Here is a 25,735-nt window from a genome sequence, read left to right as displayed (position 1 = left end):
CTCCGTCAAGAGAATTTATAGATTACAGTAACTTAAACATCATTCAAATATTGCTTTAAAGAATAGACTATATTAATCTTAGAAATAAAAAAGCATAACAAAAACAAATATTTTTGCAAAATATAAAAATCAGTTTTTTTCACACAGGTCACGCAAATTAGCATTTCTATTGTCCTGTACGCGTCAAATATGCATAAAGCAGCAATTTTTAAAATCCTTTTTTTGTATTTAGTAAGGTTTGGCGCCTATTAAATAAGCATACAGAGAAAAAAAACTTCTTATTTATCCCATAACAAGTAGCCTCATTAACCTTTCCCGTTTGTCGCCTTAAGAATACTTGAAACTTATTGTACTAACATTATCTAAAAGAAGATTAACTCAATTATGGAAAAATGTGCGTAATTAGTTTGTATGTTTTTTTTCCTGTTTGAAATATCTTTTTCCTTTAATTTGAAAACTAATATCTTTCATTTAGTTTTATTAAGCTTTTAAAAGAAAATAAAAAAATAACGCTATTTTAGAGATTTTATTTAAAAATTATTATTATATCATCAAATTTTAATGTAAATAATAAAATGTTTATGTAAATTTTTATGCAAAAAAGAAAACACTTTTTTAAATGACATACTTTGGAAACTAATTGGCAATTTTTCATTTTTAAATTGAAAAATATGAGACAAAATCTAACTATCTCCTTCACCTTCGTGAGTTTAAGTTAATAATATTGGGAACATAATTTTTCTATTGTATGAGTTTTTTTTTAACAGTTCTTAGATACCTTCGCATCATTGATTTCAAATCTACAATCTGTTTCTTTCTTCAAGCTACAGTACTTTTTTAAAAGCATTTTCAGTGTACTTTTTAAAGAAATGTACAAGTTTAAGAACTTTATATATGATAGGGAATTGTATAAATGTTGCGGCAAACGTCTAGAAATGTACGGACGCATCGTCAGGGTTAAAATTACGTAGGAACCCATGCCTGGAATTTTAGTCATACGCCGCTAGGGCCGCTTCTTCTTGTAAAGTGTTGAGAAGCACACAAAGAAACAGTTGATAATAGGGAAGCGTTCCTAGCTGCGTACGTTGACATTTCTGGGCATTGTTTTTTTTTACTTTACGGCTATCAATGTTTAACTCTATAGCCCTGTTTTTTTTAACCTAACAAGGAAGACAAGAGAATTTTTTGATCGAGCATTAGGACAAACTTTCCTTTGTGAAAGACTTTTTGACCACTCTAAATCGCATTTACGTTGAATGGAGAAACAAGGAGATTCTAACTTTAAAGATTTGTCTACCACTGAGGATGTTTTCACGTCAACACTTCGGTTTGTATGAGCTTAGAGCCGAATCCGTTTCGACCAGTCACTCCTGGGTATCGAACCTGAATCCCCTTATCTTGAAGCAAAATTCTGCATCCTATGAGCCACAACATCTTTATTCCAGTATATTGAAGCTTTCCGATCTGATACATTTTCTTGTACTCAAAACAATTTTACTACCAAATATGTCTCTTAACATTATATATTTTAACATTAGCTATAAAAATAAATCATTATTACTGCAAAATTTGTGGTCCGTTTCACTACATTTTGGCAAAGCGCGACACCATGTTAAAAATATCCAGATATACGTTAAAAATATCCAGAGTTAACTTCTTGTCATCCGTTCCTTACATTCAATCAGTACAATTTGGTCATAAATCTTTAAGTAGGGTAAGCATGCTTCAAGCATTATTATTCCATGCAGCATTTTATTGGACTTGAATTAACCATATGACCATAAGCCATGCAATCGGATTTTGACATAAACGGTGTATGCTCGCAAAATAAAACAGTCAATTTTTGTATCGGATAAACCGAGATGAAATAACGTTCTTGGGATTTATAAGCTGGAACTTAGTTCTTAACTTCATGAAAGCATAAAACAAAAAACAAGAAATATGAAACCTCTATCCAATAATATTTCTTCTCTAAAAGTGTTTCTATTTTGATAAGTATCTCTCTTATCGAAACTTTGCAGTTTCTGCTTTCAAGAATCATTCACTTGTATATTATCCTCTTCCACAGCATTGAAACTTTCGCTTCATAAAGAGAACTAAAGTACATTCGAAGCACATTTAATCCCTTTCCGGCCATTTCTTTTTTGACTTTTGACTTAGAAAGAAACTTTCTTTAAACAGCTTTATCAATAAAAATATTTACTCCAGTATATATATATATATATATATATATATATATATATATATATATATATATAATCAGAAAGTTTCACGAGGGAGAAATCTCTCTGTTAGCCTTTTTGTTATGAGCATTTTTTTTAGTGGTGTTAAACCATTTCTGGGACTGTGATTGATTGATAAAAATAAATTCATTAAGCCTATTACCCAAAATTAATTTAAATTCTAAAATTCTGAGAAAAGTATTTTTTAAGAAAATTTTACTCGCTGCAAAGAATCGGCCATGCACTTCAAAATATTCAAATTTATATCTTTGTAATTTTGAATCCAATGCAGAAGAGAAGGAAACTCCTGTATCAAGTATTGGGAGAAATTTGCCTTCGGGGAGGAATCTTTGATGGAACTAATCCGTATTTGCGTTACATGGAAAGGAAAACTACGAAAACCTCCGACGGTTAGCGAGATGGCAAGGGGACTCTCACCCAAGATCCCTGAGGATATTTAATGTCAGCACTGAGGTCAGTGCTCACTTAGTGCAGAATTCGTCTAAATCTAGACTCAGAAATTGTCAGAATTGTCCAGACTTGGCGACATATTTCGATAAATAAAGAGAATATTCGTTCTTGAGAAAGGAAGAATTATAAACAATGGATGACAAGAGCAATGGATTTGATTAGATCACTAAAAATGGCACGTCCTTTGCTGATTCATTTTGTTTAAAGTATATTTAATTATTTACATCTATTTTAAGCATATTTATTTTAATACAATAAATCTTTATTTACTGAATGGTCATTAGGGCCAACTTATCATTTCGAAAGCCGCGACATGGATACCATTAATGTTTCTCACGCCATTTTTTTTTCTTTTGCTTTGAAGCTTTCTTCATCTGACTTCACATATAGTTAGACAAATTATTTATTGTCAAATAAATCTTTAAGTGTAGTACGTTCCGTTTTCGTTAAAAAACAAGCATTGTCTGATTGAAATTGAAGTTATTTGTTTAAAATCACAATTATAACTCCACAACTAAGAGTGCATTTTTAAATAATTTTATTATTATTGTTATTTTTTGTTACGTCATTATATACCTTTGATTTATGTGCATCTGTATATAAATTGAGAAATTAAATTTATAATATCTTTGTGAATAACACGTAACTTAAAAAAATAATTATAATATTTTTTGGTTATTTTGTTTAAGCATTTTTTATGATTTAATTTCTCTTTAGTTAATTATTTTTGCTGTCTTTGAGTCTAAATTATAGGAAGTCATTTCTTATTTTTCAACTAGAATCGTTTCTTTTTTTAAGTTTCCTTTTCTCATAAAATGTTTAATTTTTTTCTTTGTGTTTTTGCATGCCTATCACATTTTTTTTTCATTTCATCCCATCTTAAATAATCATGATGATGTAATTCTAGGTAAGAAGTGTTGAGTTGTCTGAATGCTTCATCCACCCTCCCCAGACACCTCAGCGTGTTCTCCATGAACATTGACTCGGACTACAACAAAGGAAACTTGAAGAACAGGTGAGCAAAATCTATAATTAACTTATTTTTCATACAAATCGGAAAAAAATAAGTCAGGTGCAAAAAAGGCCAATGCATGTTCGAATTAATTGGTTTCATTGAGGCCTCGTTGATAAAATCAAAAATTTTACAACGGCAGCATACTGTGCATATTTTTGTAGAAAATATTTTATAATATCTGTGATCTCTAACCTGATAAAATGTTTTTTATGTCTCATTTTATACTGCGATCGGCGTTGAATAGTCGACTCATTTTTTGAATTTGCGTCTGTCAATTTCAAACTCCATATCATTGTAATTTTGAACATAACCCAGTGGATTAATTATTAGGGCAAACTAGCCTCGGTGATTTTTTTTGTTTAAATTATGAAATTTACCCGTATCTATCTACCGTTGGGGATATTTTACGTCCGTACTTTGGTCGGTGCGAGTCGAGAACAGAATTTGAATTTTCCAGTCAGCACTAGAATTCAAACCTGGGTCACCTCAGAGAGACATGAGTTTAATTCCTTGAGCACATTCGCCATTCTGTCTTATCAGCAATAATCACTCTATTCCCTAAACATTCTTTGCTATATCTTCTGAGCATTAGTCGCTCTATCTTCTGAGCCATCGTTCTATTCTCCGAGCATTCATCGTTTTATTCCCTGAGCCATCGTTCTATCCCCTGAGCCATCGTTCTATCTGAGCACTCTACGCTATATCTCCTGAGTATTAACCACTCTATCCCCTGAGCCATCGTTCTATCCCCTAATCATTATACGTTATATTCCCTGTGCATTAATCACTCGATTCCCTGCGTAATACTGTTTTATTCCTTGGGCATTTATCGTACTATCCCTTGAACATTTCCTGATCGCTCCATCCCTGAGCATTCATCGCAAAATCTCCTGAGCACACGTTGCTCTGTCCTTTGGGTAATATCGTAAAATTAATTGTTAAATTAATTGACACTCTGAACTTAGAAGAGACACTCTAAAAAGAGACACTTTAAACTTAGTTTGTAAGCATTCTTTTCATATCCCGATGAGCCTAAACCTTGTTTATGACCACAAAAATTAAGTTTGAGTTTAATACTTTTAAATCCAAAACATAAAGCAATAAAATGCACGGTAACCATTAAAAAATTAAGAAAAATAGTTTGAAGAAAAACCAATTAATTTTTTTTTTCTGTTAGGGTTTTTTGCTACAGTTTATTTACTACTGGAAATTCCACGGTGGTTGGAAAAGTTTTTTATAGTGGAAATAAAATAATAATTAATGTAGGAAGAATGGAGAATTCTTAAAATCAGTCTACTTTGCCAATAATTAACGGATAACTGAATAATTAACAGACACTGTATGGATTGTGATTGTAAGTACTTTTTTAAAAAACTTCGAAAATCAATATTTATGCATTAAAATATGACTATTATTTTTTTAAATTTAATTTTCATTAATTTAATTAATTTTAATTTTTACCATTAGCTTAACTGTTAATTTGTTTTCACCAGGACCGTGCAAGTTAGCAGCCATGCTAGTGAAGTTTATGTGTTTGATATATATATTTACTAAGCATTCTAAAACGAGTTATTTGAATTCTTCCTCAATATTTTCTGCTTAAACATCGTTGACGCTCTAAGTCATGTATTTATTTGCTTTCGCTTTAATGCTCAAAACGCGTCGAAATAGAATAAAATTCACGCGACTAAAGCCGTTACATATCATTCTTGACTCGTTTTCAATTGTGAAAGGAATATAAAAAACCACACGTGCTAACATAATAAAACGAGTGTCATAAATTGAATTTAGAATTGAAATTGGACAGAACTTTCTTTGGTAATAAAAAACGCAACCTGAAAGAACATTTTATTCCTTCTTAAACACGGTTCTGGCAAACATCATGTTTATCTAACCTAACTTAAAAGCATCTCACAGAAAAGCACGAGTTTAAGCAATTTCGTTTCTCAGAAAAGGTTGTTTTTCTTCAAATTGATGATATGAATAAGAACATGCTACAGTAAGAAAAGAAAACTCAGTAGTATTTTTTGGTTGTTGCAGATTTGGGAAGTGAAAAAAAAATATTTATCTCTCAATACTCGATGAGTAACATTTGTAATGTGAATTTTGGAGACGCTTTATCAGAAGTTTCACTTCAAATAACTATATTTGACTTTTAAAGAAAATATCAGTTTTCAAAGCTTATTTGTATTCATTTATACAATAAATTAAAGGATTATTTATAAACTAGTGGGCTGAGCCCCCTGCTCGCTAACGCTCGCCAACCCCCGAAATTGCTACACAATTTTATATAGTTTGCTTCGCTCGCTACTAACTTTTAATTCTGTGCAAATGCACAAAATTAAAAGAATTCAAAACAATCATTCAAATCCATGTCACAACTTTTTTTTAAAAAACAAATTAAATCTTTTTAGTAAATACTAAGTCATTAAAATAAATTTAAATTCAAATAAAGACTCATTGACTGAGACTCATTTTTCAGTGAATAACTAATAACAATAAAACAAATAAATTCGTGATATAAATCAAAAATCGTCAAATAAACTCGTAATATATAAATTCGTGAAAAAAAGCGCTTTCGACAAAATACTAAAATAGAGATCTATCGACAAAGACTACTCACTTCTGCCTAGCTTAATAGTATGAGATTGCGGCAGCTGAATTGTTATTTCAGTTTCCGTTTTTAAAAGCGCTATATGTTGAGCCAACTGAGCTAGATTTGGCATGTGACATTTTTAGCGGCAATCATTGGTCGATTTTCTAGCATTGCCATTCGGAGATGTGTAATGAGGCTTTTTTTTGTCACCATGTAAGAGAAATATATATATAGATTTGTAACTGTATGACAAATTTAGAAATCTTTATCACGTTATTTTTAGCTCAAATTTTACATGCATATAAATTCCATTTTATTTCACAAGTTATGAGCAATGGGAAATCTTATTTATAAATTTTCTTGAGGCTGTATTATAGGTAATCGAATAGCCTCCCTGCATCCATAGATGTTTTGAAACTCTCTATTTTTCTACTATGTTCGTAAATGGAACATATATTTGTCATTATTGTGTTATTGTGCAAAGAAAAAAAATTATATGCAAAAAAAAAATTATTGCTAGTTGCATATTTATTACAAATTTAAAAAAAATACATAAAACAAATTTAAAAACAAAATGTACTAAAACATTTTTTACTTTCATTTATGTTTAGTAAACAAATGTCACATGCGTCGTTGTTGTCATTAATACACGAAATCATCCATAAATACTACATTAGGGGGTTTTTTTCCTATGCCAATCCGGATATTGACTTTCGTCATTCGGGTATCAAAAGCGCAGATTTCTTGACCACTCTCTCAGGGGCACCCTATTAAGAGGCCGCCATATCAGAGGAGAAACTTTTCATCGCAAATTCTCTCTTACCTTCATAAGTAATTTAAAATTTAAAGTACAGAAAAAGTGAGTTCTGGCAAACGTGGAGTAAGCCGCAATGTTTCAAATACTGCGAAAAGAAATTTTCAAAACATAAAAATGAAACTAAATTATGAGAAGATAATTTAGGATTACGCAATGGAGAAAATCTCTCCAATAATTTGTTTGTATTTTAATATTTTGAACGTTTCTTTTCACTAATTGACACTTCATGGCTCACTCTAGGTCTGTCTGAACTCACTTTTTCTATACTTTAAATTTTTAATTAGTTACGGAGATGAAAGAGCATTTTCAATGAAGAGTTTCTGCCGTGGTATGGAGTCCACTTAAGTAGCCCAGCATTGCTCCCACGGTAAGAAACCGAGAGGGAAAATTATAGATGCATGCTTTTAATCCTCTTTTTTTAATTTTCACAAATAAGCTGAAAATAGATATTTGTTCTATTTGGCCGTATCTTTCGATGCATGTAAAGTACGAGGCCGCCACCTATTCACAATTTGAGATATAAAGAGCATTAATTAGCTTAAATTAGCGTTAATTACGTTTTAAAAGCGTAAAAATTAAATTCTATATAAATGTTTTCTAACAAAATTATATGCCAATACAATTCTGCTATTAACAGTTATTGATAGGTAGTTGTATTGTATACAGTTGCCGGTTTTTAGAAATTTGATAAGTATCCTTGTTTTGATGCAATTAATGTTAATGGAATTCTTGAAGTTTTTCAAATCAGTTTTCCCCATTTTAAACTGTAATAAAATTGAATTTTAAAAAATTTGAAAACTGGGAAATGTGCAGCGTTAAATTACTTACTCAAAACTGCAAATCGCATCATTTAATTGCTTTAAAGTTTTGAGGAAATTTCCTTAGGAGCTCTAAAAATTATCAAGTGCTGATTCTCCTAATCTAAGATAGTGACTCCTTTGATGTCTACCTTTTTTGAGAGATATTGTACTCTCTGGTAATACAAGAACATCAAAAGTTCGTTAAAAACAAAAAATATCAAGAAAACACAAAATAAAATTTTTACGTAAAATCCAAGATGGCGGGGCAAATGCCACTTAAGTTCATGTTAATTTTCTTCTTTTAGTGTTCTTAGTAATTTTAGTTTTCTTTAAGACAATATATTTTATAATTATAATACACTTTAAAGCAGCCTATGAGAAACGTAGGAATAACATGTTTAGTAATACCAAACTACACTTATACTCCTTGCAGAAATTTAAAACAGCGTATGAGAAACGAAAATAAAATCATGTCTAGTTAATTTCAAACTACACTAAACTCCTTGCAGAAATTTAAAACAACTTAAGAGAAACGTGAAAATATCGTGTTTAATAATTTCAAACCATTCTATAATCCTTGCAGGAATTTAAAACAGTCCATGAAAAACATAAAAATATCGTGTTTAGTTAATTTCAAATTACACTATACTTTTTGCAGAAATTTGAAACAGCCTATGAGAATCGAAAAAAAATCGTGTTTAGTTAATTTCAAACTGCACTATACTCCTTGCAGAAATTTAAAACAGCCTATGAGAAATGAAAAAATACCGTATTTAGTTAATTTCAAACTACACTAAACTCCTTGCAGAAAATTAAAACAGTTTATGAGAAATGAAAAAAATACCGTGTTTAGTTAATATCAAACTACACTATACTCCTTGCAGAAATTTTAAACAATTCATAAAAAACATAAAAATATCGTGTTTAGTTAATTTCAAACTACACTATACTCCTTGCAGAAATTTTAAACAGTCCATAAGAAACATAAAAATATCGTATTTAGTTAATTTCAAACTGCACTATACTCCTTGCAGAAATTTAAAACAATCCATGAGAAACATAAAAATATCGTGTTAAAATACTTTCTGCAAGGAGTTAATTTCAAACTACATTAAACTACTTCGAGAAATTCACAATTACCTATAAGAAACGTAAAAATATCGTGTTTAGTAAATTTCAAACTTCATTATACTCCTTGCAGAAATTTGAACATTGCTTAAAATGGAGTTCCATCAATGATCTTCTCCTAATTCAAGTGCATAATTAAAACTACCTTCAGTCGATGGTGAATCTCATGGAGCTTCCGACCGAATCTTTCAAATCCCGATGGAAATTGCATCGATATATCATTTTGCATCTAATTGTTACACAATACATAAATCCCGAGATCCCATAGTTGATTAAGAGCTTTAAAATACAGAATGAAACTTGCATTACTTCAGCTTTAATAGCTGTATTAGTCTGCTTATGCGATGTGAATGCGAAGTGCACTTCGCTTTAAAATATGTCCTTTTCGTTGGGAAACAATTTGAAAGCGAGTTCATAACTGTGACGCTATTCAATTAGTGAAATTAAAATTCTTCAAAGTTTCCTAATTAGTTTCACTAAAATACGAGAGTCAAGGAAGTGTAAAAAGTTTTGATGAAATGCAATGTAATTTTATTGAAATAAGGAAATAGCATTCATTTTTTAATTAAAATTTATTTTAATTTCGTGGATTATAACTCTTTTACAAAGACAATGCAGCTCGACAATGGATTGATGATTTGAATGCAAATGCAGGGGATTCCTTATTCATTGACCATAATAATTATTTTCCGAATTGAGGTAAAAAAATAAAACATGTTCGTGGATACTCGTTAATTTATATTCCATTACAACTCGAATCAAAATCTAAAAAATCATTATCGAAGTCAATCTAAGGGAAAAAGAACTTAAAGTGTTAAAATAAAAGCAATTCGAGCAATAAAAGCAATAAAGAGATTATTTAAAACACATTCCTATTATATGATATTTTTAAACCCGTCAGACTTTGCTCTTTCTCATTTAAATATAAATTTGCAACTTCTAATGTGCATTAATTTTTTTTAAAAGTCTAAAAATATATGTTAAAGGAATTTATTTATTTATTTCATTTTATTTAATCGTCGTTGAATAGTCAGCCCAATTTTGAGTTTACGACTGCCATTGTTCAATTACATAACCTTGTGACTTTGAACCCAATCCAGAAGACAAGAAACTCCTGGATCAAGCGTTGGGACAAACTAGCCTTAGTGGAAGACTTTTTCGCGTTACATGGGGAGGAAAACCATGAAAATCTTCCAAAGTTAACCTCACAGCAAGTGGACAGTAACCCATGATCCATCCACCGCTGAGGGTATTTAAAGTCATCATTGTGCTAGTATCATTCGTATCGACCAGCAGTCGCTGCTATTCGAACCCGTGTTCTCTCATTGTTAGAGAGCCCTTTATTCCCTAAGTCACTGCGGCTGAACTGTATTGATTACGGAATCTTTATGTATGCATATAAGTCTAATACTATAGTATGCACAATGGAGATATAAAAATTGGAAGAAAAAAAAGACTTTGTACAGTGCTTAGCCATCACCTCCTACATCAAGAAGCCTCCACACGGTCTTTTATAAGTAGTCCGAGCAGACTGTTTAAAAAGTGAATCAGTTGTGCGCATGAACCCAAAACCTTTTATAAAAGTAATTGACAGATATTTATCACATATATTTAAGAATTGAATCTGTAGTGGTTGACAAGTGAATAAGGCAAACTAATAATATTCATAAATAAAATAAATTTTTAGTCATATATTTGCTACCACTTTCTTATTTTAACTATATTCTGTATTAAATGACTCGTTCGGTAAGTGGATATCCTTCATAGTGGTCTGATCGGACTACCTGTAAAAAACCGTGTAGAGGCTTTCAGTTATACGATAGGAGGCGTTGCTCTTACACACAAGACGCAAAATTACCAACTTGCTCCGGAAAGCTGATAAATATTTTCGAATGTTAGTTTTTTAATGTAAGATTGTTGGTTTTATTTTACAACCGTCGTTGAACATTCGACCCAATTTTGGGTTTACGAATACTAATGTTCAATTCCGTAGCCTTGTAATTTTGAACCCGATCCAGAAGACAAGGAAATTCCTGGATCAAATATTGGGAGAAAATTGTCTTTGTGGAGGATGGAACTTCGATGGAACTAACCTGCATTTGCGTTACATGGAGAGGAAGACCTCGAGAACCTCCCACGGTTTACCTGACGCAAGGGAACTCTAACCCATGATCTGTCTACAACTGAGGGTATTCTACATCAGCATTATGGTCGGTGGAAACCGTATGCGGAATTCGAATCGACCAGCCATCGGTGGGATTCGAACCCCGTTTATATTGGAAGACGAAAGCTCTATCCCCTAAGTCACCACGGCTCATGATTCTTGGGTTAGAAAATTCCCTGACAACTGCTAAATAATTCAAAGGCTTATTTGATTCACTACTTGGTTATCGTTAAACCATGTTGAGCCCTTTAACCCTTTCGCGCCGACTGTCACAAATACGTGCCAGCATAAAACCGTATCAATCTTTATAAAAAGATAAAACTGGCAATCAAAGTATTTCTTTAGCAATTTATTTGTGGGAGGAGTTATAATTGTTTGATTTATTTGCTCACCATTACTTTTGTTCAAAATAAAACTATTTAGTTATACTTTGAATTAACGCAGATTATATATATAATTAAACTAACAATAATTAAAGTAAAAGCAAAGTAAGTCTGTCAAATTAGAAACGACTACATTTAAGTTACCGTTTTTTATTTAAATACAACTTGATTCTCATTTTGTACGAATGCTTTCTGAATCACCCGTCCCCAAGGGGCAAAAAAAGTAGCAAATGTAACAGAAATTCTCCAATTATACTTGCAGCTCTTGAAAAATTTTACTAGTGGTAGTAAATTTAGGTTAATGCTAGAATATATTTCTTATTTTAATATAGCACTTTATCGTTGCGTGGTTTAGCAAGCTGGAATTTCCATGCATACATACTTCTTTGGAAAACAATTTTTAGTGGTGGTTACACTGAAATTAAAATGTCGACATTTGTTTTATTTTCATTACCACTTTTCAAAACCAGCGGGAACCCTCTGTTATAGTTCTCCAAACGTTTTTAAAACATTTTGTCGAATCCGGAGCTGTTGGCATCTTTGGAGACATCGTAAGAATGTCAGCAACGATGCTTGTGACGAAAGGGCTAAATAAATAAATCACCAAAATAGGCAATTTAATTCTATTGATTGATTGATTCCTCTTTTTAAATGGTTTTTTTTTTCGTAGTTAAATTTAAGAATCATAAATGTATCATTAACAAAAGATAATTTTGGGTGCAAACTTCAATGATAATTTCAAGAATATTAGAAATTGTAATTGATTCGCCTATAATAATCGCAAGAATAGATTGTTATATGATTATTTCTTTGAGTGCAAGGGCAGTGAAATAAAATTTTATTACATATGCTAGCCAATATTCCTTTTAAGTTTTTCGAATCAGCAAATAGATTCTTTTCCTTTACTTTCAGAATATTGAGTCTTTTATTAAAAAATATCTATTTGGCGGAAAAGAACTATGCTTTGTAGGAAACTTACATTTTTAATGACATCTTTCAGAAACATCTATCGTTACTTTAAAAAAAATAACTTACGAAGACTTAGTATTTACTTACATTTCAATGTTTCTAAAAGCAAACAAAATACAACAGAAGTTCTTTTTAGATATTCTGATTTTATCCACGATAAAAATAATTTTTAAAAAATAATTGCAGTTTCACAATATTTAAGAAGGAATATTTAATTTCCATGACAATAACCATACTCTTAAACTGCTACCAAATTGGTATTTTTTTAAACAGTTTTTTCTAATGGTAGTTAAAGTGAGGCATCAATAATATAAGAAATTAGAATTAACAATCTAATTTTCTACCGTTACCAAAAGAGTTTTTCTACCGTTATACAATTTTAATGACATCTTTCAGAAACATCTATCATTACTGGAGAGAAAAAACAACTTCCGAAACCTCAATATTTACTTAAATTTCAATTTTTTGAAAGAAATATATTTTGAAAAAATAGTGCTTGGAGTCCCTCCGCGCGGAAGAAGTTAAACTTCGCAACCTGCGACGTTAATTGTAGAAGAATCAGCCGTCGTAGAAGGATCACTAGTTCTATTCAACGACTCCTTTTGCTGCTCCGCTCGCTTCCGTGCTCTGTAATCACGCTAATATTGTGCATTTTTCCCTCGTGGACCCCTTGAACCAGTGAAAGTGCTTGTGGTTGCCTCATCGTCTCGCCCTGGAAAATGTATTTGTATTAATAATGTATGTGAATGCGTCATAATGTAATTTCAGAAGAGAAAACCTAACAATCAATTGATATTCACAAGAGACGTACCTTGCCATAACCTTATAAATCCGTCGCATTGTCCGTGGGATTGTTTTCACTCATTTTTTACAATTGTTATCCACTGAATTTGAAAATAAAAGTACTACCCTATTAAATTATATGTGTATCAAAACAAACTAAAAAAATATTTATAGAAAAACAATACTTTTATTATTTTTATGCTAGTGAGAACCAAAACAGTATGGAAATGAATGAGGGAAAACTGGATCCTACCACGTGATTTCCCGGCCAATAAAAATGTAGCGTTAAACGTTTAACGCAACCTTGTTGGAAGTCGCATAAGAAATATAACTTCAAAAAATTTGTCCACCTCTAAACAAAGTATTTTTTTTTACAAATATATACGTTTGTATGTATGCATGCATATATGTATGTATGTATGTATGTATGTATGTATGTATGTATGTATGTATGTATACAGGGTTATTCATAATTCCCTCCGGGCAGGAACTGTACTATCGCATTGATGTATGCCGTGTGACCAAGGGTTCACACATAGAACACCTGTAATGTATGCAAGTAAAACTTGAATAGTTTCGGAATAATTTCATATGTTTCTTTTTTTCATATTCGTCTCCTTTTTTGACTATAACGCTTCGAAACCCCGGAGGGAATTATGAATAACCCTGTATATGTATGTATAAGAGATCAGGAATGACGCAGGTGACTAAAATGTAAAAAGTGATGGTGGAAACTCAATTAATTTTTATTTAGTTATTATCTCTTTGATTATTCAATCTTAACAAGCACTGTGAGTTAGATTTTAAATTATTGATATCTGAACTAAAATCAATCTCTGCGTTCACTTTCATTTGTGAACTGAAAAAAAATTGCTGTAAAAGTTGCTTGATTTAATCTCGTATAATAAAACTTTATTAATTATTCTAAGTTATAATAAAATTTTATTTGCAAGAACTTTTTGGATTTTTTTGTTGTCCGTGGCAACCCTGTGTGATCATATTGATGAATATCCAAGTACTTAAAATTTGATACATTGTTAAAAAGAAAATCTTTTAGTTTCGAAAAATTCTTTTTTTGTTAATTACCACAAGAAAAATAATAATTCTCTACAGCTCCAAATAGTTGGAGTCTTAGAGTATGTTTCTTTGTTTAACCCCTTGGGGACGGGTGATTCATAAAAGCATTCGTATTAAATCAGAATCAGGATGTAAATAAATAAAAAACGGTAGCTTAAATGTAGGCGTTGCTAATTTGACAGACTTACTTTGCTTTTACTTTAATTATTGTTAGTTTAATCATACATATAATCATTGTTAGTTCAAAGTTATTTTGAACTAAAGTAATGGTGAGTTAAATAAATCAAACAATTATAACCCCGCCCACAAATAAACTTCTAAAGAACTACTTTGGTTACCAATTTTATCTTTTTGCACTGATTTATACGGTTTTATGCTGGCACGCATTTGCGACAGTCGGCGCGAAAGGTTAATAAATTAGATTTATAGTTAATTTCCACACCACAACATGTGAATGAAGGAAATTCAGATAGAAAGCTACATGACTTAAGTTTTGAAAATTCTTAAATCTGTAGATTTTGATTGACTATCACTCTATGGAATATTTTGCAAAAAGTAAAGTAGTTGGCCGCCATGCATTATTAATGCTGTTATAAATCTTAATATATATAAACTGCTTTTGTAAACTATAAGATTATGGATTCAATTTCAAACTATAATTTATAAAATGTTAGGATTAATAGCTCAGGGCTGCTGACTTTTCTGCACTTTTTGGAAGAATTTCTGCCAGTTGTAGCTAAGTTTATGTCTTAAAGTATGATTCTTTGCTTTGCAAATTTGATCTAAAGTTATTTTCCGCACTACTAAACTATAAGATTATGGATTCAACTTTAAACTATAATTTATAAAATATTAGGATTAATAGCTCAGGGCTGCTGACTTTCTGCACTTTTTGGAAGAATTTCTGCCAGTTGTAGCTAAGTTTATGTCTTAAAGTATGATTCTTTGCTTTGTAAATTTGATCTAAAGTTATTTTCCGCACCACTAAACTGTAAGATTATGGATTCAATTTTAAACTATAGTTTATAAAATGTTAGGATTAATAGCTCAGGGCTGTTGACTTTCTGCACTTTTTGGGAGAATTTCTTCCAGTTGTAGCTAAGTTTATGTCTTCAAGTATGATTCTTTGTTTTGTAAATTTGATCTAAAGTTATTTTCCGCACCACTAAACTGTAAGATTATGGATTCAATTTTAAACCATAGTTTATAAAATGTTAGGATTAATAGCTCAGGGCTGTTGACTTTCTGCACTTTTTGGAAGAATTTCTGCCAGTTGTAGCTAAGTTTATGTCTTAAAGTATGATTCTTTGCTTTGTAAATTTGATCTAAAGTTATTTTCCACACCACTAAACTGTAAGATTATGGATTCAATTTTAAACTATAGTTTATAAAATGTTAGGATTAATAGCTCAGGGCTGTTGACTTTCTGCACTTTTTGGGAGAATTTCTGCCAGTTGTAGCTAAGTTTATGTCTTAAGGTATGATTCTTTGCTTTGTAAATTTGATCTAAAGTTATTTTCCGCACCACTAAACTGTAAGATTATGGATTCAATTTTAAACTATAGTTTATAAAATGTTAGGATTAATAGCTCAGGGCTGTTGACTTTCTGCACTTTTTGGGAGAATTTCTTCCAGTTGTAGCTAAGTTTATGTCTTCAAGTATGATTCTTTGTTTTGTAATTTTGATCTAAAGTTATTTTCCACACCACTCAGCTGTAAGATTATGGATTCAATTTTAAACTATAATTTATAAAATACTAGGATTAATAGCTCAGAGCTGCTGACTTTCTGCACTTTTGGGGAAAATTTCTTCTAGTGGTAGTTAAGTTTATATCTTAAAGTATGATTCTTTGTTTTGTAAATTTGATCCAAATGTTATTTTCCACACCACTAAACTGTAAGATTATGGATTCAATTTTAAACTGTAATTTATAAAGTATTAGGCTTAATAGTTCAGGACTGGTGACTTTTCTGCACTTTTTGGGAGAATTTCTTCTAGTAGTAGCTAAATTTATGCTTTAAAATATGTTTTTATGTTTTGTTTTAAAGTATTTTATTTAAAGTTATTTTCTATACCACTACGTGTAAATGATTCGAAAGTTCATATGAAACGCCATTTTGATCTAGCTCATCCTCTTTTAAAATGTTGGCGAAATTTTCAAAATTTCTTAAATCTTTACTTTTTAATTGTCGATCACTCTATAAAATATGTTGCAAAAAGTGTCATACTTGGCAGCCCTGATAGTTAAACGTAATTTCAAATACCATAAACTCACATAGCAAACTGATGACAGTTTTAAATGATTTTCGATATTATTTCCTTACATTCCTTTAAAGTAAATAGTTGATGTACTGCAGTAGTAAATTTAGACAAATTGTCAGTTGTTAATCAAATTGTAAGGAGACAAAATGGGGTCAAACAGCAATTGAACTAGATAAAACGATTACAGACTAAATCTACAGGACTTTCACCCGAACCACTTCCGAGAATGATACAAAAATTTTTTCTATTAAAGATTTAAACAATAGAAATGTTTATAGAAATGAAGAAAAAAATGAGTTTACTCCAAAAGTGATAAATTTGACGATTTATATAGAATATTTTTCGTATGAAATTATTAATGTCAAATTACTTTATGTTTGACGGGAGTTTTAGCTATGCAAAATATTTAAAGAGAATATCTTTAAAAATTTTGGTTACTTTCATGTATTGACCCGCTTTTTAAATACTAAGAACTTCGGTTTTTTAGATATTAGTTTTTGGCTTCTTAATATTTGGCTAAATTTGGATATTTGACGTTAATTATTAATTTTAATTGCAGCAAAAAAATATCCACAATTAAAATTATACTAAAAACTGTGGATTTGCAATGTACTAAATTTGTTATATTGTATTTGTATAATGCCAATAATTATACATGGACTTAGATGGAGGAAAGTTCCATCAAAATGGGAAAGTTTGTTCAATTATATAGCACAGCAATTTATAAATAACGCAAATAAAGATAATAAAGTAATGTATATATTCCGGTGTGAAAATCAGTTCAAACAGTCACGCATTATTTGTAACATCAAATAACTTATAAATATGAAGGTGTTGTGGAGATGCCAACTTGCTCCGGACAGTAGAAAAATATTTTCGAGTGGTAGTCTTTTAATGTATTGGGAGTACAAATTAGTTCGGTCCGTTTTTTTTAGGTCAAAAATGCATTTGTTTCAGAACGAAATGAATGAACAGATAAATCAAAGTATTGTCCATCACTGGCTACTACTTTTTCCCACCTCTCAGGAAATTTTCGAATTCCATCTTGAAAAAATGTCTCGTCTTTTGAGGCGGTCCTAGTTAGGAGCCAATTTTCGATCTCTGCGAAAGAAGTAAACCGGTGACCTGCCAAATCGTGCTGCATCCACCGGAACAACCAGTAATCAGAAGGAGCAATGTCCAGCGAATACGGTGGGTGTGGTAAATTATCCCAGATTACAAAGCAACATTGATAAATAGTGTAGATTACTGCTGAAACTAAGGCTATAAGACGGTTCTGTGTACTTCAACTATCTTGTAGAATTTCCGGCAATTGTACATAACTATAAGTATTTACTATACATAAAATTGTACAACTGTACATAAAATACATAACTATAAGTATCACTAAGAAATGATTTCATGTATAATTGTCATCTTTGAAGTTATTTATTTCTATCTTTTGCTTATTCCTTCATGTCTAAACGTGAAGAACTAAGAAGCAACAGAGGTATGCAAACAATTCGAACGAGTTTGTTTTATTTTCATTCATTTATCGAACAGCCATCGTGAACTAAATAAACTAAGTTCGTGTGACATAATTAATCGTGTTTCGTGTTGAATTGAAATCAATAGTAGTTCCATAGTTGATTGTCCTTAACCTCTTCAAGACGGGAGTGTCATATATACGTTCTCAATAATCAGGGTAAAAAAGATAAAACTGGTAGCCAAGCTATTTTTACGACAGTTTATTTGTGGGCCAGGGTAATAATAGTTTACTTTATTTAACCCCTTGGGGACGGGTGATTCAGAAAAGCATTCGTACAAAATCAGGATCAGGACGTAATTAAATACAAAATGGTAACTTAAATGTAGGCGTTTCTAATTTGACAGACTTACTTTGCTTTTACTATAATTATTGTTAGTTTAATCATACATATAATCAATATTAATTCAAAGTATAACTAAATAGTTTTATTTTGAACAAAGTACTGGTGAATTAAATAAATCAAACAATTATAACTCCGCCCACAAATAAACTGCTAAAGAATTACTTTGATTACCAGTTTTATCTTTTTACCCTGGTTGATACGGTTTTATGCTGACATGTATTTGTGACAGTCGGCGCGAAAAGGTTAATTCAATACTACTTAGTTCGAATTAAAAAAATTTTAGTTACACTTTTAACACACAAGGATTAAATGTGTTCGATTTAACGTGAAAGCAAAAATAATTCTGTCAAATTAACTATGTCCGAACTTAAGCTACCGCTTTTTATTTTTTACTATCCTGATTATGATTCCGTACGAATACATTGATGACTCACCCGTACTAAAAAGGTTAAGCACGAGCATTTGATATGACTTTTACGCAAAAGAGAGATTTAAAAGAGAAAAGTACGCCGGGATCTTTGTTTCACGTTTATTTGAACGCAAAAACTAATACGACTTTTTCTTGCATTGATTATTAAAAATAGTTAATCGTTTAAAAAAAACATTCCGTTAGAGGTACTAATATGCTGCAGTTAATTATACGCATTCTGTTAGATCAATTATTTGTTCTTGGGAAGTGGATATATATTGCTAAATTATGCAGCGAAACTCAAATAATCCATAAATGATTTGAACAGCGGCTTAACAGGCTTACAAAGCGGACTTAAGGACTTAGCGGAATCTCTTATTTTCGAACCTGCTTAATCTTTATGTTAATAAGTGATAATGAGATAAAATCAAAAGATGGCTCAGCGTTACTTAGAGATAGGTATGGTACATTATAAAAAAAAAATGTAGGTTAATTGCTAATATAGAAATAAATTAACCAGTAATTAATACAGTATTCTATTAATTTCTTACGGCTTTTAAACAGAAAATTACCTCTGAATTAGCTACTGTTTAATCGGCCTTTTATTTTCCTTTTTATATTTCAATTTCGACGAAGGAGCAGACAGCCCTTTGGGCAGGGTAGTCTGTAGCCAAATTCATATTGACATTGGCAATTGATTCACGTTAGACCCCTGCATTGAAATGCATTGAAATCCTATATAAATAAATTTATATATATATATATATATATATATATATATATATATATATATATATATATATATATATATATATATATATATATATATATATATATATATATATATATATATCATCCCCGAGGACAGCTTGTCCAACAATGTACCTTTGAAACTAACCCGTAGCTTCAAAATAAATAAATAAATAATTTTCTCTTTTATTACAAACATTTATATAAATTGCACCATGAATTAGTAGTTACTAAGATTATATTATACAGTAATAAAAGAAATACTAGGTTACTAATAGTTACCTAGTATTTCTTTTATGAAATAATTTAAATGACAAAGGTCTAGTTATTTGGAATGTCAATTTATTCGAGGGTACTGCGTTTTTTAAATGAATCAAATATGACGTTTGCCAGTTCCACAATCAGGCCAATGATTTACAGAGGTCTCTGCACAAAAATCTGAAAGGGGTTTTCCATTTAGGTAGATGTTCATAATTGCGTTTAACGCTTCTTGTTTAAGACCAGTACGTAATGTGTTTTTTTGCAAGTTTATTACTGAAGAGGCCCTTTCAACCGCTGCAGTACTCCCAGAGAGAGAAAACATCAATTCTAATAACAAATATTGAAAACGTATCATGAACATTAACAGGAAAATCGCGGACGTCGGATTCTAGAAATTTGTTGTCCGCGGGTAATTTTTGACCCCCGAGGACGGGCGGTTTTTCGAGCCCTATATATACATACATATATATATATATATATATATATATATATATATATATATATATATATATATATATATATATATATATATATATATATATATATATATATATATATATATATATATATTGTATTAATGTATACTATTGTATTAATATATTTTGCTTTGGCTATATTGATACAATATCAGAAAGCACTCTTCTTTGCGGATATAATCGTGTGGGCAGATGAAAAGAATATATTTAATTTTTTTTTAAATATTTAATCCTTTTTTTTTAATTAGTTGCTTGTTATTTTTTTCATTATTATTTTCCCCTTTTTCATATGTCTATAATTTTCCTTCGTTTTATCTTCATTTTGAGCGTATCTAATGAGTTCTGTTTATTTGCAGCTTATGCGCAATAAATGAAACTTATTGTTTTTCTTAACTTTCTTCGTGCTTTCCTGTATTTATTTATGTTGTTTTATATATATATATATATATATATATATATATATATATATATATATATATATATATATATATATATATATATATATATTATGTATATATATATATATATTATGTATATATATATATATATATATATATATATATATATATATATATATATATATATATATATATATATATTATGTATATATATATATATATATATATATATATATATATATATATATATATATATATATATATATATATATATATATATATATATATATATATATATATATATATATATATATATATATATATTATGTATATATATATATATATTATGTATATATATATATATATATATATATATATATATATATATATATATATATATATATATATATATATATATATATATATATATATATATATATATATATATATATATATATATATATATATATATATATATATATATATATATATATATATATATATATATATTATGTTATATATATATATATATATATATATATATATATATTATGTATATATATATATATATATATATATATATATATATATATATATATATATATATATATATATATATATATATATATATATATATATATATATATATATATATATATATATATATATATATATATATATATATATATATATATATATATATATATATATATATATATATATATATATATATATATATATATATATATATATATATATATATATATAAGAAAAAAAGCTGTTAAAATGTTGCTGTTTTCCTTTCAGCACCCTTCAATTGCTTCCCGACCAGAATTTTTTTTAATTCATCATTTTAATACATCTTAAGCAATGTTTTTAGTATAAGCATGTTCTATTTCCATAAATGTTTTGGATAATGCATAAATCATATTACTTAAATATTTTAATTAAGCAAGAAATTTAGCAATGGCAAACCAACATTGTCGGAATGTCTCGGCGAAGCAACGATTTCAAAAGAATTCGATCGTGCGTCAAGTGTCCCCCGTTGCCATGACAAAGTAGTTGAAAGTTAGTGTTTCCTCAAAGACCATAACGACGGAAATACTCAAAAGGTACCGAAAAAAAAACCCGAATGAAATGTCAAGGGAAATCTTTATTTTCTTTAATTTCTAAAGACTATGGATATATCAGGGTTTTTTTTCCGTCTCCGTTATCTTCTATTACTCTGTGTTGATTTAATAGAATTTGTCAATGAGGTCGTATTCCCAAATGAGAACTAGATGATCGTGCCGCAAATCAATTGAAAATAATTGATAAAATTAAGCTCAGTATCCATGCTTTTTCATTAGATTGAATAAGAACGAATCTAGTCTTCATTTGAAATTAGCTTTCTTCTTTTTTTATGTATTTCAGATATGCAGCAAAGCCATAAATAACCACTCGTCATGGCGAGTCAACAAAAATAAGTGGCGACTTAAATTAAATAAACTACCGGTTATTAACGTTTCCTAAGGTTTTTTTTTTAGTTTTATTTTTTTACTGTAGATTAAATTTTTTAGAACGTTGAAGTCAAGTAACTATGTTTAACTAAATTTTGTCGAAAATTTATTCTACTTTTATTGTTTACTTAACTTTTGATAGCTATACATTATATCTAAAATGATTTTTAAAAAAACTAAACATATAATTTAATTTAAGTAATAAAAATAATTAAAAAAATCGGCTATTTAATGAAACAGACTTATAGGTATTGGTCACCGGATTCATTAGTTCTGTGGAAAAAGTGGGTGCTAAGTTAATAGAGTCTACCGGTCACTGGCTACAAACTGAAAATTTGAATCTTTAGGTCCAGCGTTGCACTAAAATTTCATCACTTGAATAACAGAATTATTAAAGTTTTAATTGCAAAAAAATAACGAAAATTACGCTATACTAAAATCGAAAATTATACTGGAATCTAAAAGTTAAAACAAATGTTTTATATTATACTATATTAAATATTATAGAATATTATATATATATATATATATATATATATATATATATATATATACATATTATATATATATATATATATATATATATATATATATATATATATATATATATATATATATATATATATATATATATATATATATATATATATATGTTACCGTGAATGACTGAAATCAAGAGAATGTCGACTTTTCAAAGATGAATGTCAGCAATCACATAGTCGCTTTGAATGTCCGAAATATTTGTTATATCCGAATTCCTATTAATTTTTTCGTTGATATTATTATATTTATTCAATACTTTAATATCTGTTGAGGATAGATTAAGTGAAACATTGTGTTCCAAATACCGGTTAAATGCATATTGGGCAGTGGCACTTGACCTTAAAAAACATTGATGCAGGGCACATAGAGCAAATGCATACCGGGCAGTGTGACACTGAATCTTAAAAAAACAATGATGCAGAGCATACCGGGCAAATGTATACCAGGCAGTGGCTCATATAGGGCATACCGTGAAAATGTATATTGGGCAGTGGCACTTAACTAGACCTAGTATATATTTCATACATTTACCAGAAACGACAAAGTGATTGTCATCATTCTCCATTGGAAGTCAACAACCACCAATTTCGGTCATTCACAGAAACAAACATATATTGTTGTTGCACGGAAATGCTCTCAGATCATGGAAGACATTCGTGCGCATTTTTTCATTAGTATAACCAGAGTATTTTATAACACTAAGTAAATATGCCTAAGTTCGAAGTCAGACAATTTCAGAAAGAGAAATGCATATCTAAAAAGCTTTTGTTCTCTTTTGTACAAAGATACCCATTTTTAAATTTCACCAAGTGCAGAGATGCCAACTTGCTCCGGACAGCAAATATATAATTTAAAGTGGTAGTTTATCAATTGTGATTCTTGGTTTAATAAATTCAATTTTAAAGATTTTTATCCACCACTATTTCTAAATAATTCGTAGGCTTATAAAGTTCACCACTTAGTAGTACTCATTTCCGGCTTTATTAAAAAGCGCGCCAAAATAGTCTAGTGTTAGCAAAATTTACTTGAAGTTATTTACCGTTTTTTAAATTATTTTGTCGTGTCCGGAGCAGTTGGCATCTCTGCAAGTGCGAACGGACCCTAAATATTGGTTTCGGGCTAACGTGGTCCTTAGGATGTTGATAAACTCACTGAGATATCCCTAAAAATTGTCAATAGTTTTTGAAACTTACGTGTTTTGTTAAAGTGGAACATAAAATATATGTCATACATAAGAACTGATATTATTTGAGGGATTTATTCTATTATTGACGGCTACAGGAAGCCTATTTCTAAGCGCTGTTTTACTTTAAACTCTGAAAGATAAAAAAAATATATAAACAAATGCTGTCTAGGTATAATAAAATGACAGTGAGTAACTCGATAAAACTAAGTACTGCAGAGCAATAAAAAAAACTCGGAGACTTATAGCAACTCAGGAGAACACATAAATACACTAATATATCAGTAACGCCGTGTGTGCCTAAAATGTAAGAAGCAGAGATACCAACTTGCTCTGGACAGCAAATTAATATTTTCGAGCGGTAGTATATTAATGTATGATTCTTAATTTAATAAATTCAATTTATGAGGTTTTTATCCACCACTATTTCTAAATAATTCAAAAGTTTAAATAACTCGCAACTTTGAAAATGTTAAGCTAAGCTACACTAACTAAAAAGTAAGCAAAATTAGTTCAATATTTGCAAATTTTAGTTAGTTGTTGTTTACCGTTTTTTAAATTATTATGGCACCCCCGGAGCTGTTGGCATCTCTGAGAAAGTGATCGAAATATAAAACATTTTTATTAATTAAATCTACTTAATTACGTCAATCGCAGTTTGCATATTTGATACGCAAACATTCTTTACACTTTCAGTAATAAACAGAAAAAAGCTGGCGAAAGTTGCTAATTGTATTCTCTTTCAATAGAATTGCTCTTAATGAGTCAATACTTTTCATAGTTTTAAGCGCATGTAGCAACACTAAAATATAAGCTTTTGGTATAAAAACATAATACAGAGACAATACATAACAAAAGTAATTACTATTATAAAGCACATATCATTATTTCATAAAAAAAAGCTATTCTATTACATTAGTTATAATAATATATAGACAAATTAATGGTAAAGGAAAGAGACCGCTAGTCTAAATCGAATTCCATCTAGTATGTGAAAATCTGTTTACCCATTTTCTTTATTTATCTTTCTTCGCTAGGTTCGTTTCGCTTTAGGTATCACAAATTGTGTAACTAAGAACATGAGTGGAAAAAAAAAAGAATGAAACGTAAAAGAAACAGATTCGGCTCTTTCATTGTTCTGTCGAGATTTTTTTTGCAGCTTTGCCTTTGATCGATAAGAGTAAGGAAAGAATATTTTGTGATATTTGAGTGAAAAATAAAGTCTTTTAAAATATTGCGATATCGCCACGGGAATTTAGAACAGTATTTTCCCCTTGCGAAAGTGCGTTTTTGTGGTGAGGATAGCAGAGATGCCAACTTTCTCCGGACAACAAATAAATATTTTAAAGTGGTAGTTTATCTACTGTGATTCTTGGTTTAATAACTTCAATTTAGTAGATTTTTATCCACCACTATTTCTAAATAATTCGTAGGTTTATATAATTCACCACTTTTTTGTGCTTATGTAATGCTATACCTTTCAAAAATCAAGCAAAAATAATCAAAAGTATTTGCAAATTTACTTTGAAGTTATTTACCGTTTTCTCAATTATTTTAGCGTGTCCGGAGCAATTGGCATCTCTCAATATAGCCTTTTTCTATGGAACAAAAGCGCAGTATATCAAAATTGTTTACCAAAAGTAAAGACAATGTTCTA

The 25,735-nt window shown here is 29.7% G+C and overlaps 1 protein-coding gene across 1 annotated transcript in view; it reads left to right on the top strand.

Moving 5' to 3' along the window:
• Nucleotides 1-25,735, top strand: part of LOC107454041 (voltage-gated potassium channel subunit beta-2) — a 299,430-nt gene that overhangs the window by 109,964 nt on the left and 163,731 nt on the right. The window contains exon 2 of the mRNA XM_087163534.1: nt 3,601-3,708. Within this exon, the coding sequence (XP_087019660.1) occupies nt 3,665-3,708 (44 nt within the window). The 5' untranslated portion in view covers nt 3,601-3,664. The remainder of the gene's footprint in view (nt 1-3,600; nt 3,709-25,735) is intronic.

Source organism: Parasteatoda tepidariorum, chromosome 5 (assembly GCF_982258835.1).
Source record: "Parasteatoda tepidariorum strain Cologne lab strain chromosome 5, Ptep-v5.0, whole genome shotgun sequence".
Taxonomy (NCBI): domain Eukaryota; kingdom Metazoa; phylum Arthropoda; class Arachnida; order Araneae; family Theridiidae; genus Parasteatoda; species Parasteatoda tepidariorum.
The sequence above is the reverse complement of the archived record's forward strand: the minus strand, read 5'-3'. Positions and strand labels throughout refer to the sequence as shown.